The sequence below is a fragment of the Pteropus alecto genome, unplaced genomic scaffold (assembly GCF_000325575.1).
Source record: "Pteropus alecto unplaced genomic scaffold, ASM32557v1 scaffold7, whole genome shotgun sequence".
NCBI lineage: Eukaryota > Metazoa > Chordata > Mammalia > Chiroptera > Pteropodidae > Pteropus > Pteropus alecto.
The window spans coordinates 46,233,960-46,250,134 of NW_006494614.1; the positions used below are offsets into that span (position 1 = coordinate 46,233,960).

Sequence of the window (16,175 nt, forward strand, 5' to 3'; positions counted from 1 at the left end):
TCTAGCTCCTCCACTTACTGGCTGTGTGGCCTTGAGCCAGGTACTTCACCTCTCTGAGCCTCAGTTTCCTCATCTGTAAAATGGGGATAATAATACCTAACTCTCAGGATCGCTGAGGATCAAATGAGATAATGAACATGAAAGCACTTTGGAAACTCTAAAGTGCTTTACACATTGGTTGTTATTATCATTGTTATCATTCTTATTATCCCCTTACTCACCCCTTCTTATTGTCCCTTCTCCCGTCCCCACCCCCAGCCGAGCCCATCAGTAGAGAAAAGCGACCTTAGAGCTAATTCACACTTAAAGGGTTAAAAAGTTTGTTTCATTCTACTCAGGGGATCTATGTGTCTCGAGAAGAGCCAGAAAACAGAACTGTCAGCAATTCCCGTATCAATGAAAACTCCTCTTGATTTTCATTTGGTGATATGAGCAGCCTGTTGAATAGGGTTTCTCACAGAATGAGAAATACATTCTGATGTCAACTTACCTTGGAGGGATAGAATCTACCATACAGAAAAGGCTGACTGAGACTAGCCTTAAGGCCCTCCTACTCTGAGGATGCTTTGAGGGTCCTCTTGCCTGAAAAGACCTCGCCTCACAGAATGCTGAAATTCACCAACTGACATCTCTATTTCATCAGGGTAGGCATTACTCTGCCCTGGCTCCTTGCAAGGTGCAACAACCCCTTCCCCCCAGGAGAGGGAGCACTTCAAGGCCCTGGCATCTCAGAGTGGGTGAACTTATCAGAACTTTCAGAGAAATCAGACAGATTCACTGTCTCCCTTTATCTTGGAATTAGGGACTCTTAAACCTGGTAAGCCAGCCAGCGGCAGGTCTTCCTGGGCCAGAGGCACTTGATCGACCAAATGCCCCAAGGCTCCCAGGAGTCCTGGAGCATAGGAAAGGGGACAGATCAAAAGGATGCCCAGCTGGGAGAAGGCCAATGCTCACCTTTTACCAGCTTCCAGAGGTAGATGTCCACCTGCTCAGAGGCCTCACGCTCTAGGGCAAAGCGACGCAGGTTGTCTGGGCTTGGGGATACTGATGTGTGGATGAGGACCCGGCCCGGTGCCTTCGGACACCTGGTGGCGCTGATCTCACTGTGGCCAGGGTCTGCCTTGTCCTCTAAGAGAGACAAGGAGCTTTTGTGAATGCTCTGTCTCCTCACCCCCTGATAGGCTCAAAAAGAGGGGCCACTGGTCTGACATCCCTCTCAGGGTCTCTATGATCCTTGGGAAACTTCTGGTGCCCCCGGGAAGAGAAGGAGGTCTCTGGGGAAGAGAGACGGGGCATCTCCCCTATTCACTTCCCATTGATTAGCATATCAGAAAACTTCTCACCCTTCAGGACCCAGCTCACCTTCCACCTTCTCCACGCAGCCCACCTGGAACGGCTTAGCTCACCCTGTTTTCTTCCACTCATAGCTTTTAAAACCCTTCCTGTTTATGCCTCCCACTCATGCCCTTAATCCCACACTGCCCTGCATTGCCTTGTAAATATTTCGCTCGGGTATGTTTTCTTTTTAAAAGAGACCCACAAGGTGAAGGGCAGGAACTATGTCCTCCACGTCTTTTGAGTCGCTCGCACCAAGCTCTTAATGAATACACATAGAATAAAAAGTTTGAGAGGGGCAGAGGTGATCATGGCAGTAATGATAATGATGGTTGTGACGACAGAAGAGGTAGTGGTGATGGTCAAGACGATGCGGGGAGGCTTGCTGGGGTGACAATGGAGATGGTGGGGATGGTGGGGATGTTGTTTAGTGCCAAACTGGATCCAGTCCTAAAGCTCTGACATGTTGGAATTCCATGGACACTCTCCAGAACTTTCCATGTATCAACATTCTCTGACTATTTTTTAAGGACTGAAGGAGTAAGTCTCTATACATACATCCCCTTCTAGACTCTTACTAGTTATGAAGTCCTTAGATATGTCCAGCTAAGAGCTGTTACAGTCTCACTATTTTTAAGGGGAAATAGACTAGCGTCTGGTGACAGAACCCAAGACCAGGTGTGTATGTGAAGAAGCCCAGGAGTGAGCCTCAGCCAGTCTCATAGAGAGTCAAGTTGAACCCCCACTCCTCATGCGTTCCAAGCACCATCCCATCATGCTCCCTCCCTGACCCTGTCCCAATAGCATATCTGATAAATAATATCACTCTGATAAATAATAGTTATTCTTTATGTTTGGATTTTGACTTACAATTCATAAAGCATTTTCATCAACTCTGTATCTGAGACTCAGAAAGGTAAAGTAACTTGTCTAAGCTCAGAATAGCAAGTTAGGTAAGTAAATAAGTCAGTAAGCAAGCTACTGCAAATTCAAATTTCCTGATGTTAAATGGTGAGGTAGGTGGAGACTCAGGGTAAATGTAGCCACTCAGTCATCTCATTTGTGAAATAACTGAGCTGTGAGGATTAAATGAAACACGTGGAATCATCTGGCACTAGTAGGTTCTCAGTGCATGTTTCCTTCCTCTTTTTCTTTTCTGTTCCTCTCCTTTCAGCTTTGCCAACCCAGCCCTCAAACCAGGTGTGGTCAGGGCAAGACCTCACCTTGCGCCTCCTACCCCACCTTCCAGGCTGTTGAGAACATGCTTGCTCCTCACAACAGCTACTGTTGACCCTCACAGGCTATGCTTCTCACTCAGATACTCTGACTTTCAGCACACTTACTAATTCTAAGGTCACATGACATTGTTGAAAGAACTCAGCTGGCAAGACTGGAAGCCTGAGTTCTAGTTCCAGCTCCACTCACTACGACTTTGCTGTGCGACTTAGGAAAGTCTCTTCTCTTCTCTGGGTCTCAGTTTTCCCATTTTCGTTGAAAGGAGAGGCTTGAAGGAAGACAACAGAGGTCAAGAGTATGGTCTTTGGAGCAAGAGCAGAGTTCAAACCCCAGCTCCGTTGCTTATATTTGTGTGACCTGGGATAAGTCTCTACACTATACCCGCTTCTAGACTTATATTCTCTCTCTGTAAATGGAGATAGATACCTGCCATATCCATTGCAGTGAGGGTTACATGAATTCATGCATACAAAATACCTACCTAGCCCATGGTAAGTGCTCGATAAACACTGGCTATTTCTCTTAAAAGTTCTGATATCCTAATATGTTATGACCTCATAGAATCCAGAACATTATTTGAGTCTATGTATGTATGAGAGCCTCGGGATCTGTCTCTACCACATTAGATGGCTCCATAAGTAATAAGTTACAAGTCTGGAATTTCCCACTGCTGTGCTTCTAACATCCTGTGCACCTAAAAATCTTGCATCCCATGGCTCTGAGTCCCTGCCCCATGCATGTCAGAAATGTTCCAAGTGCCTGTGCCCTGACAAGAGAGACTCAGGGCTCACTATAGCTAGCGTCTTCCCAGCCCCCAGCATCTCTTTGTACCTGGGCAAATCTTGCAGCACTTCCCAGTCACTTTCTCGGGGTGATGGCAGGGGTACTCAGTGGGGCAGATCACCCGCTGGCAGTCTTGGCGGCCGTCCTGACAGGTGCACAGGATGCAGGGCAGGGGTCCAAAGGAGCGGAAGGCTGGGTGCCACACCTCCCCATGGGAGTACGTCTTTCCGCCATGCACACAGGCTGGGCCGAGGAGGGCAGGAAGGGAGGAGGGTCAGTGCCTTGGACTGCTGCCAGAGTCCAGTAATAGGTGAGGGTGGGGTCTTGGGGAGGCCCTGTTCCACCAGTCTGGCCCAGCCACACTGCCTACAAAGTGGTGGCCAGGGTATAAAACCGGTCCCACATCCCTGACATCCCCCGTCTCAGCTCTCAAGACTGAGATGTGCCAAGTAAAGACTTTCTGAAGATGAAGAGTCCCTCTCCTGTCCTCAGAGCCCCTCTGGTGGGGCAAGGAGGGGAATGGCCTGACAGTAGAACTGACATCAAGTCCTTCACTACCTAGCTGTGTGAGCTCTGGCAGTTCCCTCCCCCTTTCTCAGCCTCAGTGTCCCATCTGCACAAGAGGTGCTGGGACAGATGCCTCTGCAGCCACCCCCACTCCACCAGTCGAGGTGCTCTACAGTGAAGCTTCTTTCCCCCACTGTGCTGCCATGGCTGCCCAAGTGGCCTCCTTCCCCACTTCATCCAGACTGTCCTCCCACAGCCCAGCTCTGCTCCCTCCTTCCTTTGTTAAAAACTTTCCCTCAGCATTTCCTTATATGATCGTAATTTATTTACATGCCTGGGGCCCCTCGAGGACAGGGACCATTCTTCATCTATCTGTTCTGTGCCCCTCGATTCCTGGAAAAGACATGGCAAATGCTCAAAAAAATATTGTTATACTGACCCTCAGTCCTGATTCCAGGACTGGTTCTGTCTCTAACTGAATACTCTGAACCTCAGTGTTCTCATCTGTCCAGTGAAGGTTTAGACACAATGCTCTTTAAGGGTACCTTAGTTCTGATGTTCTGTAAGTCTATAAGCTCACGGCCAAGTTGAGACTGGAGAACTACTGAGTCAGGGGGGTGCAGGTACGGGAGGTGGGAGTAGTCGGGGCCCCCCTTTCCCACCTTGGGAGTTGGTTGGAGAGGTTCCGGTCCCCACCTTTCTTATGTTTCTCCTTCAGGACAATCTTGACTGTCGTGCTGCCTGCCCCCTTCGGTCGGAAGTGGCGAGGAATGAAGCCCAGAGGGGAGCTGAGCCCGGTGGGGGCTGGGGTGCTCAGGCCACTCTTTCTCCCACCGTCCCCTGAACATGGGTCCCGGGACTGTCTCTGCAAATGGCAGGAAGGATGGAGATCACTGATGGGCCTCTCCCAGTGGAGGAGCAGCGAGACAGGCTGCAGTGAGCAGCCTGAGGGTAGACACCAGCATGACTCCCCAGTGAAGAGAGGGCACAGGCTAGGGACAGTAAGATGATCTGGATGAGGTCTAAGACATTTTCAGACAAGGGATTTTTGAAAACTCTCAGAGGATAGTGGTTTGGAGATGCAGCCTCCACTAAGTCCCTCTCAGGCCTGTCAGAGCCGGGTCCTTGGGGCTGGGGTGGGCAGAGGGCGCTGAGGTCTTGATCTGGAAGACATAAGTGATCAAGGACCTGGAGAACTTAATATTTAAGAAATAGAAGGTGAGAATTTAGTGAGGATGAGAGTCAGGAAATTCTTCTTTGAGAAGATTTAGGTGATGGGAGAAGGGGAGAGGCCTCTGAAGATCCCATCAGACCCTCCAAATGCCCTGGGGCAGGAAAAGTAGGAGAAGGCCCCAACCAGAGACAGAGGGTCTCCAGAGCTCAGGTCTCCTTTCCTGAGCCCCTGGATCCAAGATCTCAAGACCCTGCCCCTCCAGATCAGGTCTTGGAAGGGCTGACAGTGCCAGCAAAGGGTGTGTGGTGAGGGCAGTGTAATGGGGCAGGAGCTTCATGGTTCATAGTTTGGGAACTGGCAACTTCAGGTTATGGGAGAGGAGCAAGTGATTGGCTTGGGGCAAGAGCTTCTCATCCCCTTTGCTGACCCCCAAGTCAGTCACATTCCTTCTTCTACAGCCCCTTGCTGCCCCGTAGAGTTTCAGTCAGTCCTCGGATGGCTGGACTGAGTCCACAAGAACTCCCAGAGTAGAAACTGTGTCTTGGGCCCCAGCATAGGTCCAGGCACAAAAGAAGCTCCTAGGAATGCTTGTCAAGTGGAATAGAGGCAAGAAGGAATCGAAGAGCCCAACCCCCAAATGGTGACTTGCCCACATCATCCAGTAAGTAGCTGCTCAAGGCCTGGAACTAAGCCTGGGTGGGCTTTACTTCACATATTGCCTCCTAGGGAGAAGAATAGAAGGAGAAGAGATGCCCTGACTCAGGTCCGGGGGCACAGAGGCCCCCACAGCTGATCGGCCTGGCTGGGAAAGGAGGATGAGTTGGCGGAGGAGAAGGGAGAGTATATTGGTTCACACTCCTGGGGACTCTCTGGGAAGGGAAGCCTAGCCTCCAGTCCCCCAGGGACCAGGTGACCCAGGTGGAGTTGTTCACTTTGTAGACAAAGCACAGATGGAGGATAGGGACTTGTTTCACTGTGTGATCCCATTCTCCCACCTCTTTCCACTCCAACCACAGAGGGCTGGGCAGTTTGGCCCATCTTAGCTCTAGATCAAGATGAGAGGAGCCAAGACAGGGGGTAGGGGGAACAGAGAGGTAGTCCCCAGACTAAGAGCTGGTACCTCAGGAGCTGGGTGGGGAAGGCTGACCCTAGTCAGAGGCCACTCTCAGGGGAACATGCTGCCCAGAGGTGGCCTGAATAAACACAGACACAGGCTCTGGATATAACAGTGTCAAAGAGTTTCCTAGGAGGGAAATCAGTAAGTTTGGGGCCTGCTCCTACCTGTGTGGTGCTTTTTCCCAGGCCCCTCCTGACCCATTGGTCACGATGGGAGCCATAATGGGAGGCTAGAGAGAGAAGCTGGACATGGTGGGGTAAAGGAGCTGACGCAGGTGACCAATGAGAAATGAAGACAATAACTAGTATTGTCTGCTCTACAGTCATGGAGAGTTAGGCCCTGGATACCAGCCCACCTCACCTCCTCTAACCAGCTCATCAGTAAAGCTGTGCACTCACCACCGCATGGTGTGGCTGTGTGGCGTCCTCTTCAGCTGATTTCTCACTTGACCCATCTGAAAACCCAAAGGGAAGTTGGGTCAGCCTCTGCCTCCTCAGCCTTGCTGGCTGGAGCCCTGCAGGCCTCCACCTCTAGGCTCTGCCCCTCCAAGGCCTAGTACCACTTCTGCAGCCCCCATGCTCCAGTAGGTTCCTTTCCTCCAGTGGGGACTTATCCCCACTCCTCATCATAGCCTCTCTTCACCCTTGGGTTGCTGCCTCAGTTTCCACACTAACTTCCTGGTCACCATGAGGACTAAATGGCTCGGCTGGGGCACAGCATCTAGTTAAGCACGCATCATGGATGGCCCAGAATCCCATCCCTGCAGCTTGCTTAGTTGTAGTCCCCCTGGCAGTCACTCTTGAAATCACAAGGCCTTGGTCTACATATTATGCTCCTGGGTACCACCTGCCCCCCACCGCCCAGCCCCTCTGCCCCTCCAGCTGGGACACCCTAGGACACCTCCATCTTCCACCCCATGAGGCACCAGGACACAAGGCCTGTTGGAGCCCTGGGACTTTGTAATGCCTGGAGGAGACCTCTCTCTCCCAAGCCCCTGCCTCACATACAGTTTGGCTCCCTCCAAGCATTCTTGGTTCAAAGACCAAGAACACTGGAATTATACTGTTGATTAGGAATCACTGAGGCCAACCTCTCTGTGTATTTTGGCATAGCTGAGGCCCAGAGAGGAGAAGGAATCTGCAGGAAATAGCTGGAAGAACCAGGACTAAACTGGAGTCACCTGGCTCCTGGTCCCGTGCCTTTCCACAACACCAACATCCAGGGAAGCATTCTACTGGGGTGCACTCCCCTCCCCTAGTCCTGCCTCCTCCAGGAAGCTTTCCTGGACTACCCCAGCCAGTAGGGAACAGTTCGACCATCTGCGCACTTCTGCTTAGGCTGTTTGTCTTTCACTAGCCGATGTGTTGGCCTATCTCTGTCCTATACAGAGATTCTACCTGGATTCTGTTTAACACGCATGCTCTGAGCCCAGGCCTATGCCCAGCTCTGCTATGAGGAAGACAGGAGGAGATGTGGTCCCTGCCTGTACAGAACCCTCTCCTGTGCCTCTTCTGATCCCCTCAGCTTCATCTAATCATGGGGACCTCAACTACATGTTACAGACACTGCAGCAGTGCCCTCTTCACAAGGGCTCTAACCGACTTCCCTCAGGCTCAGCCTGCAAGCACCTGCCCTCATGCCCACACCTCCTGTCATGTCTCCTGCCCCCCACTTCTTATTCCATCCCATTCCTTCCTTCTGCTCCCAGGAAGACCTAGCACCCATGTGTGCACATACAAGGGGGGACCATGAGGGCATTCCCACCCTTGGGTGAACCTTTGACCAATGGAAGTTGCTGGCTCGTGGACAAATTCTTATCCTTCCTCTATTACCCCCAGACTTTTCTGGAAGCAGATGACTTAGAGCAATAGGTCACACTTGATAGCAAGCAGAGGCAGTTCCCCAATACATTCTTGTGTTGCTTCCCCTTCCTTCCCTGCTTAACTCCCCCTTACCCTCCTTCCTGCTCCCTGGAATTGCAATAAAAATGCACGTCAGCCTTTGCCACGGGCTTAGTTTTCTGGAGGAAAGAGCAGGCTAAGCTACCTCAAAAGAGTGGTCTGCTACATGCTTGGTGTCCCCCGAGGTTCCCCCAGCTCTGAGAGTCCATGGCTGGGCCCCTGGGGTGGGGTGAGTGAGCACTGCCAGATCCAGGGATAGACTCACCTTTGCAGGCCTGGCAGCAGGCAGCGGGCAGCGGGAGGGGTGCAGGGCAGCCTGGTTCTGGGCAGGTCAAGAGGCCACAGTAGATCTGGCCCTCCTAACAGACAACAAACAGGAGCTGAGAAAGGAGCGCTGATGAGGCCTAGCCTTGGGGCTAGGAGAGTCCCCTGCCCTTGAGGCATATATTCCTGAGGTCTCCCCTGAGGTGGGGGAGGGAAGGAGCAGCGGAGCATCCTGGGCGAGGCCCAGCCAGCTCAGAGGAGGAATCCTCTGTACCCTCCCCATTCCCACTCCAGGCCCTAAGGTAACAGTCATCCTTCAGCTTCTGACGCATTTTCACAGGCTCTCCCAGCCACCAGATGAAGTGGGATCTTCCCATCTGACAGATGGGGAGAGCCTGCAGAGGAACCTGGGCTGCCCGAAGTCAGAGACACAGCCAGGTGGAATGGACTAGAGCCTAGTCTTTAGGCTTTTCCTACTGAAATCAATGTCCTCCCTTGGCCTGGAACAGGTGGCCCAGCATAGGAAAGGGGAATAGGTGGGGAACACCTTGGGCTCATCTTGCTCTTACTGAAAACCCTAGGTCCCCAACTTTAGGACCCAGCCTAGAGAGGCAAGCCTGCAGGGGAAAGGGCCTTCTGGGAATCAAGGGGCCAGATGACCTTTGGTGAGTCACTTCTCTTGTCTGGGTCTCAGTTTCCTCCTCTGGGAAATGGGGGCACTCCCACCTGGGCTGTGAAGATCAAGTGACGGAATGACTGTGAAAACCCTTTTTAAACTGTAAGGCACACTGTACCTCGGTGGAAGTGATATTACCTCCAGTCCTTTCCCTATTCCTTTTCCAATGAGTCAAAAATAAGGATTCTGATCCTTCAGATGAGGCCAGGAGTCAAGCTAGACCCATGTAACCAGGGATTAGAAGGAAGGGAGACCCAAGTACTCAGGGGGAAAGAACAAGGAACCACAAGAATGCTCTCACCACCCCCACCCCCCCATCATTTCTGTCTCTCCCCTCAGCCTCCTTCTAATCCAGGCCCTTTTGCCTTTATGGAAAGCAGCACGAAGCAGGGAAAGGAACATGGGGTTTGGAGTTATGTGACCCTGGATCTGAATTCTGGCTCTCCCATTTAACCAGCTATGTGACCGCAGGCAAGTTGCTTACCTGCTCTGCGCTTCAGTTTCCTCATCTGATATCCTTCTCCTAGGGTCACTGGGATGTTGTATACAAACACAAGGCATTTCCATGCACCTAGTAGGTATAATGGACTAGACCACTGCAAGAAGCTTAGACCCTGCAAAAATAATCGCTCTCTAGGTTGACTTGTCATCTGTAAGTTGTTTGCTCTGCAGCACTGAGATTTTAAGGTTCAGAGCGTCAAACTGATGGGATGCCCTCACTGACCAGTTGGAGAGACAGGCCTAAGAGAAGTGACTCGCTCAAGGCCACAGAGGGAGCCATGGCAGAGCTGGAGCTCAAACGTGGTATCTGACACCTAGTCTAGGACTTCTCCCCTCACATGACTGCTAAATCTGATGATTATTTTAGACAGAGAGGACATTGGAGATCACCTGGTCAGACTCGCTACACGCAGAGGAACTGAGGCCCAGAGAAGTTTAGTGATCAGGTAGTAAGGAAACTGGGACAGCAGAAGAAACTCCTGCCAATGTACAGATAAGGAGCTAAACCCAAGGATAAGAATAACATGCTAAAAGCCACCTATAAACCTGTAAAAAGGCCACACCTAGGACCGCCCTGAGGAGGAGGGTGAAGAGTTTCCAAATCAGGCTTTGTTTGACTTCGGTCTCTTGTGCCTTGATAGTACTACAGAGTCAGCCCTGCCTGTCCCTAGGCCCAACTCTGACCCCAGCAAGGGGAAGTTTATGCAACTTCAAATTAAATTTCATTTGCTACAGTCTGGCCCTGTCTCTGTGCTCTAGGATGGATAACTGATCATTCGCTCATTCATTCATTCATTCATTCACTCATTCAGTCATTCATTCAACAATCATTACAGACATCCTCTGTGTGCCAGGCCCTGGGCTGGGACCAGCAGTGGATACAGAAAATAATTGGGTATGTCCCCTCCCCTCCAGGAGTGCAGAGTCTACCGGGAAAACAGAAATGGGCAAATGTCATTGTGAGGTGACTGATGTTGTAACAGGCAGCTCAGACAGTGCAGAAGCCCTGAGAAGGGCAGAATGTTCCAAACCCCACTTTGCTCTCACTTTGCTTTGAATAGGGAGAACAATTCCCCACCCCCACCCTGCCGTACACACCACCATGTTTTGCAGGCTCAGACCACTGGCCTGGGCTAAAGGGAAGGGAGAGGTCTTACGGCACAGCTGCAGAGGACACACTGGTTGGGCAGGCGGGAAGGGAACAACTCATGGGCACTGAAAATCTCTCCATGTTGGTACATGGTCCCGTTGTGCTGGCAGGACTTTGGGGGGGCCCGGAGCCCAGAGGGGGTATGAGGTTCTGCAGGTGGAGAGGGGCAAGAGGAAGAAGAAAGTAAGGTTTCATGTGGATCTAAGAGCTTTAATTAAGAATTAATTAAGCCTCACCATGTGACACTTTCTAAAGATTTTGCATTTCACCCCGTCGTAGCATTTAAACCAGGCTTTGGCTTCAGCATTCCCAGCCAGTCCCCATATCAGCTAACCAAGAAGATGTCTCCCTGACACCTACAACCAACTATGTCACTCCCTCCCATGGCTCCTCACAATGCCCTTTCAGCCCCTCAGTGTCTGAGCTGGTCCTGACCAGAGCAAGAAGGCAAGACCAGAAGCTTCAGCTCCACTGAGCCCCACTCAGTGGGGACCTGCGTTAGTTTACTCAGTATTCAGGGAGCATCCCTGGAGCACCTCCTAGTGCCAGGCACTGCTCCAGGTGCTGGGGACACAGTAGCAAACAGAACAGAGTCCCTCTTGGAGTGACATCCTAGTGGAATCAGCTGAGATGACCTAGGCTGTCCCTGTGCTTAGGGTAAGCTCCTGTCATTCACTGGCTGCCAGAACCCTCCTCCTCATTTCCTGCCAATTATCCAGTCCTCATCCTGCTGGGTAGAAGGGTAAGTCTCTAAGCCTCCGGTCTGGAGAGAACCCACTCATTCTTTCAAGATACCTTTACTAAACACCTTCTCTGTACTGGCACCATGCTAGGCATTGGGAATGGAGTGCCAAACAAGATCAGTCCTTCCCATCAAGAAATTCACGATCTATGCAATGACATGAATGGACCTAGAGGGTATTATCCTAAGTGAAATAAGTCAGACAAAGATAAATACCACATGATATCACTTATATGTGGAATCTAAAGAACAAAATAAACTAACAAACAAAACAGAAACAGACTCTTAGATACAGAGAATAAAATGGTGATTGCCAGATGGGATGGGGGTTGAGGGGCTGGGTGAAAACAGTGAATGGATTAAGAAGTACAAATTGGTAGTTATAAAATAGTCATGGGGATGTAAGTACAGCATAGGGAATATAGTCAATAATATTGTAATAACTATCTATAGTGCCAGGTGGGTATCGGACTAATCGCAGGAATCGCTTCATAAATTATATAAATGTCAAACCACTATGCTGTACACCTGAGACTAATATAAAGTAATATGGAATGTCAACTCCAACTGAAAAAAAATCAAAATCTAATTGGTAGAGAGACATGTCATAAGCTGTGACACTGTCACATGGTGAGGACTGAGGCACGGAGGAGGAGCTGCTTACTCAGCTATTTTATGGGAGTGGGCTCTGGGAAGGCTTCCTGGAGGGGCTGATGGCTGAGCTGAGTTATGAAGAAAATGTAGAGCCAGGCAGGTGAAGGGGCAGGGCCAGAAAAGACAGAAGGAGAGAGGAGCATGTGAGGAAGAAGGGGCCTGGGCCAAGGCACAGTCAGCAAGGAGCCGCCAGGACTCCTGAGGTCAGCCTCAGACAGGGAGAAGGCATGATGCCCACACCCCATCCAGCACTGGGCAGGGCGAAGTTCAGAACTCCTGCTCCTTGAAGGAATCCTGATCCAGGAATCTCTGTGACCCAAGGCAGAGCCATGATCAGATGCTACTGGGGTCCCACTTGGAAAATAAGCCCCTCTATATCCACTCTGCATGCACAGGTCCCTAGCTCACCAGGAGAACCCCAATTCCAAAGCCTAGAGGCTGAGGCTATAATCTGGAGCTTCCCTTCATTGCCTTCTTGATGCTTCTAAACAATGATTCTTCTCTCAAGATCCTTCCACCTCCACCCCTCCAACTCTTCTAAGTTGTCCTCCCTGCTGGCTGCCTCTTATTGGACACTTGGTTATGCCAATTTCTTCTCAAACCACCTCTCCACCCCTCTCTCTCACCTCTACTTCCAAGAATCCTAGTCTTAGAGGCTCTTAGTGTCTTAAAATCATTGGATCTTAGACATTTAGCATCAAGACACACAGAGCCCCTGAAACTCTGCACCGGGAGGAATCTCAGAGTACATGTACTCCAGCTCCTTCAACCATTCCTAGCCCCAGGATGGAAATCCTGGGGTCTCCCTGCAAGCCCTCCCAGTCCCAGCTCTCTCATTTCCACTTACACAGGCATGTCCATTCCCTATGGCTACAGCCAGCCAGAGGGAGACTGGAGCCTGAGTGTGCCATCAATAGGCCAAGCATGCCCCAATTCCTTCAGCTACTCTCCACATTTTCTCTCTCCTTCTGCCAAGCATGGCTACTTAAAAATGAGACATTTGCTGCTACTTCAGCCCTCCTTGGGGATTCAGGATGTTTTTTCCCCTGAGAACCTTTGCATCGACACCTCCAATGGCTAGAGACTGCCCTTCTCATTCCAGGGGCCTCCTTCTGCCAGAGGCCTGCATCAGGAGTGGGAGAAGAGTCAGTTGTCACAAGGGGAGAAGAGTCAGTTGTCACAGGGGGAAGAACAAGGTTACTTACCCACACACCGGGGACAGCACTGCTGTGGCTCGGTCACAGGCTGGGGACAGTGGACAGGTGGGCAGTGGAGGCGGTAACAGTTCACATGGGCACTCTGAAGAGGACACAGGGGTCAGTCCTGGTTCCAAAGAGCCATTGCCTCCCACCTGAACCTGTCCTCCCCCAAAATCCCCATCCCAACTGTGGGACGCTGCGCTCATTTTAAGCCTGTGATGGGATAAAAACAATAAACTCATGTGTCCAGTCTCTCTTCTTCCCGTGTTCACTTGCGTGACTCACGCATCCATGACCCTCCCCCGCCACTGAGTGGGGCACAGTATGCATGGGTTTGTGCAGATTTTGTATCCCCTTCATGGTGTTTGAGACATACAAGTAAAAACATTGAGTTATTTTGACATTGATCTTGACTGTGTTATTTTAATTCCAAGGCTTTGTTCTTTGATCTCTGGGCCTAAGCTTCACGGTTAGGAGAGTACTGTGACACATGAGGGCAAGTGACAGGGATGGGAACTAGAGACCTGATGTGGAGAAGACAGGGTTTCGTGATCTACTCCTTAAATCTCTGGGAGGTTTGGGTGACCCTGCACAAAATCTCTGGAGTTGGCACCAGAGACAGAGGAGCCTGAAGTTCTTACACTTTTCCAAGTACAGCAAATGAAAGAGAAAGGAGCAGAGAAACACACACAGAGATGAGGAGTTGGAGAGAGAGAAGCTACCACCGCTTTTGGCAGTTTTCCCAGCTCCCCGGGCAGTTTGTCAGTCCATCCTAGGCTTCCCACACCTCACATCTCCTCTGCCATCGAGGTCATTGCACTGTGTTGTAACGAACTATTGACCTCCGTCTCATCTATTCCACCACAAATTCCCAAGAACAAGGACCAAGCCTCATTCTATTCATCTCTGAATCATCAGCATAGGGCCTGGCTCCAAGTTAGTGCCTGCTAAAGTTTGAGTGAATGAATGACAACAAGGAGGGGAAGGATAAATGATTTCTCTCTTAGAGGAATGGAGGCAGCTTTGTTCATACTTTGAAGGTGGCAAGTTTGTTTCCAGCCTCCTTGCCCACATCAGTGCCCACAGCATTTCTCCCAGAGGTGGCCTTTTGCCCCATGGAAAAACCCTGGACCAGGCCCTAGTCCCTCTGGAGTCACTGCTTCCCAAGATGGCCAGAAATGATCATAAGGATTAATCAGTGCTACAGAGCATCACAGAGTCCACAGTACTGGGCTGAGCTCCAAGAGGGGCCTTCTAAACTGAGGCCCTCAGATATGAAAATAGGGCAGAGTGAGAGGAACCGTGAGGCCTGAAGAGTTAGAATCTCTCTTGATTCTGGCCTCAAAGGAACCAAGGGATGGAGAGGATCAGTGACATACAGTAGGAAATAAGATGGAGACAGGCTAGGGGTTAGCCATAACTGCCATGCATTGAGTGGCTACTTGGTAGGGACTTTATGTAATATAGAAATGTATTATTTCACTTTATCTTCTCAACACTAGGAGTAGATACTATTATTCACACTTTCAAAATGAGAAAAGAGCCTCTGAGAGGTTAAGTTGCCTAAGACGACACAGCAGGTAAGCACTACCTCCAGGGCTGCGTACTTTCCACGATGCTAAGCTGCCTCTGGTGGACTGGGCGGGGACTGTAAGACGACACAGTAGGTAAGCACTACCTCCAGGGCTGCGGACTTTCCACCATGATGCTAAGCTGCCTCTGGTGGACTGGGCGGGGACTCATGTATTCACTCGATATTAACTGTATGACTACTGAGTGCCAGGGACGTAGCAGGGAGTGAGACTGACAAGGTGTCTGCTCTCAGAGAGTTTACACACTAGCAGGGGGAAACAGAGCACAAAAAATAAACAAGTAGGAACTCGATCATTTTAGATGTTAAAGTTATGATAATAATCAAACAGGGTAATGTGATTAACAGAGTTAGACTATTTTAGAAACAGCAGTCAGAGAAAGCCTCGTAAGGAGGTAACATTTCTGTTATATTTATGATAATAATCAAACAGGGTAATGTGATTGATTTAACAGAGTTAGACTATTTTAGAAACAGCAGCCAGAGAAAGCCTCGTAAGGAGGTAACATTTCTGTTATGAACTGCAGGATGAGAAGGAACCATTTACGATAAGATCCAGGGAAAGAACATTCCAGGTGGAGGAACAAGTATGTCGGCACAGGTAGGAAATGAGGCTGGAGAACATGGCAGAAGCCAGATCGTATAGAGCACAGCAGGGAATTTGAATTTTACTTTAGGCATACAAAAAAAAAATCGTTTGGAGAGTTGTAAAAGCTTCTGGAATGACATGATGAGTTTTATGTTCAGAAAAAATCCTCGCTGTGCAAGAAGGGGCAGGGTGACCTGTTGGGAGGCTCAAGTAGCATCCAGGTGAGAGATGAAGGTGGCTTAGATTAGGGGGAGCAGTGATGGTGAAAGAAGTGGAGTATTCAGGGTGTATTTGTGGGGTATCAGGTTATTGGCTATAGCCCTTTGGGTTGAGGAAACTGTATGTGTGAACTCTGGGGACAGAGAAGTGATTAGCTCCAGTAGATCACTAAACTTGGACTTTGTCAACTGGATCACATGCTATGTCTGGAATTTTTCTGTTATGGTTTCCTTCCTGTTCTTTGACTATATTTCATTAAGTTCTTTTTGAAAAGCTGATTGGTCTCAGATGTGCTAAGGAAGGGGAGGCAGTCATGAGGGTTGTGCCCCCGTTGGCATCAGAATTCTGCCTGGGGCCAACACGGTGGAAGCAGTGGGGAATCAGAGGGAAAGTTCCCAGGAGGACGGAGAGCCCAGTGGTCAGAGTCAGGAGAGGCGCTGGCCCTGACCACTCTACCTCCCAGTGTCCCCTCAGAAGCTCTTCTCTGCTCCCACCCTGAGCTGAGGACTGTTGTAATAAGGGAAGCTCTTGTTGGCT

General features: G+C 50.2%; 1 protein-coding gene across 2 annotated transcripts in view; it reads right to left on the bottom strand.

The window, feature by feature from the left end:
* CHRDL2 (chordin like 2) overlaps positions 1 to 16,175 on the bottom strand; it is a 32,522-nt gene that overhangs the window by 4,479 nt on the left and 11,868 nt on the right. The window contains exons 3-10 of one of the 2 annotated variants that reach the window (XM_006926618.3): positions 13,246 to 13,339; positions 10,652 to 10,794; positions 8,319 to 8,412; positions 6,551 to 6,606; positions 4,558 to 4,726; positions 3,403 to 3,597; positions 955 to 1,128; positions 19 to 73 (exon numbers count right to left, since the gene is read on the bottom strand). In XM_006926618.3, coding sequence (XP_006926680.1) covers positions 19 to 73; positions 955 to 1,128; positions 3,403 to 3,597; positions 4,558 to 4,726; positions 6,551 to 6,606; positions 8,319 to 8,412; positions 10,652 to 10,794; positions 13,246 to 13,339 — 980 coding nt within the window. The remainder of the gene's footprint in view (positions 1 to 18; positions 74 to 954; positions 1,129 to 3,402; positions 3,598 to 4,557; positions 4,727 to 6,550; positions 6,607 to 8,318; positions 8,413 to 10,651; positions 10,795 to 13,245; positions 13,340 to 16,175) is intronic. The other variant, XM_025042798.1, reaches the window with a different exon arrangement.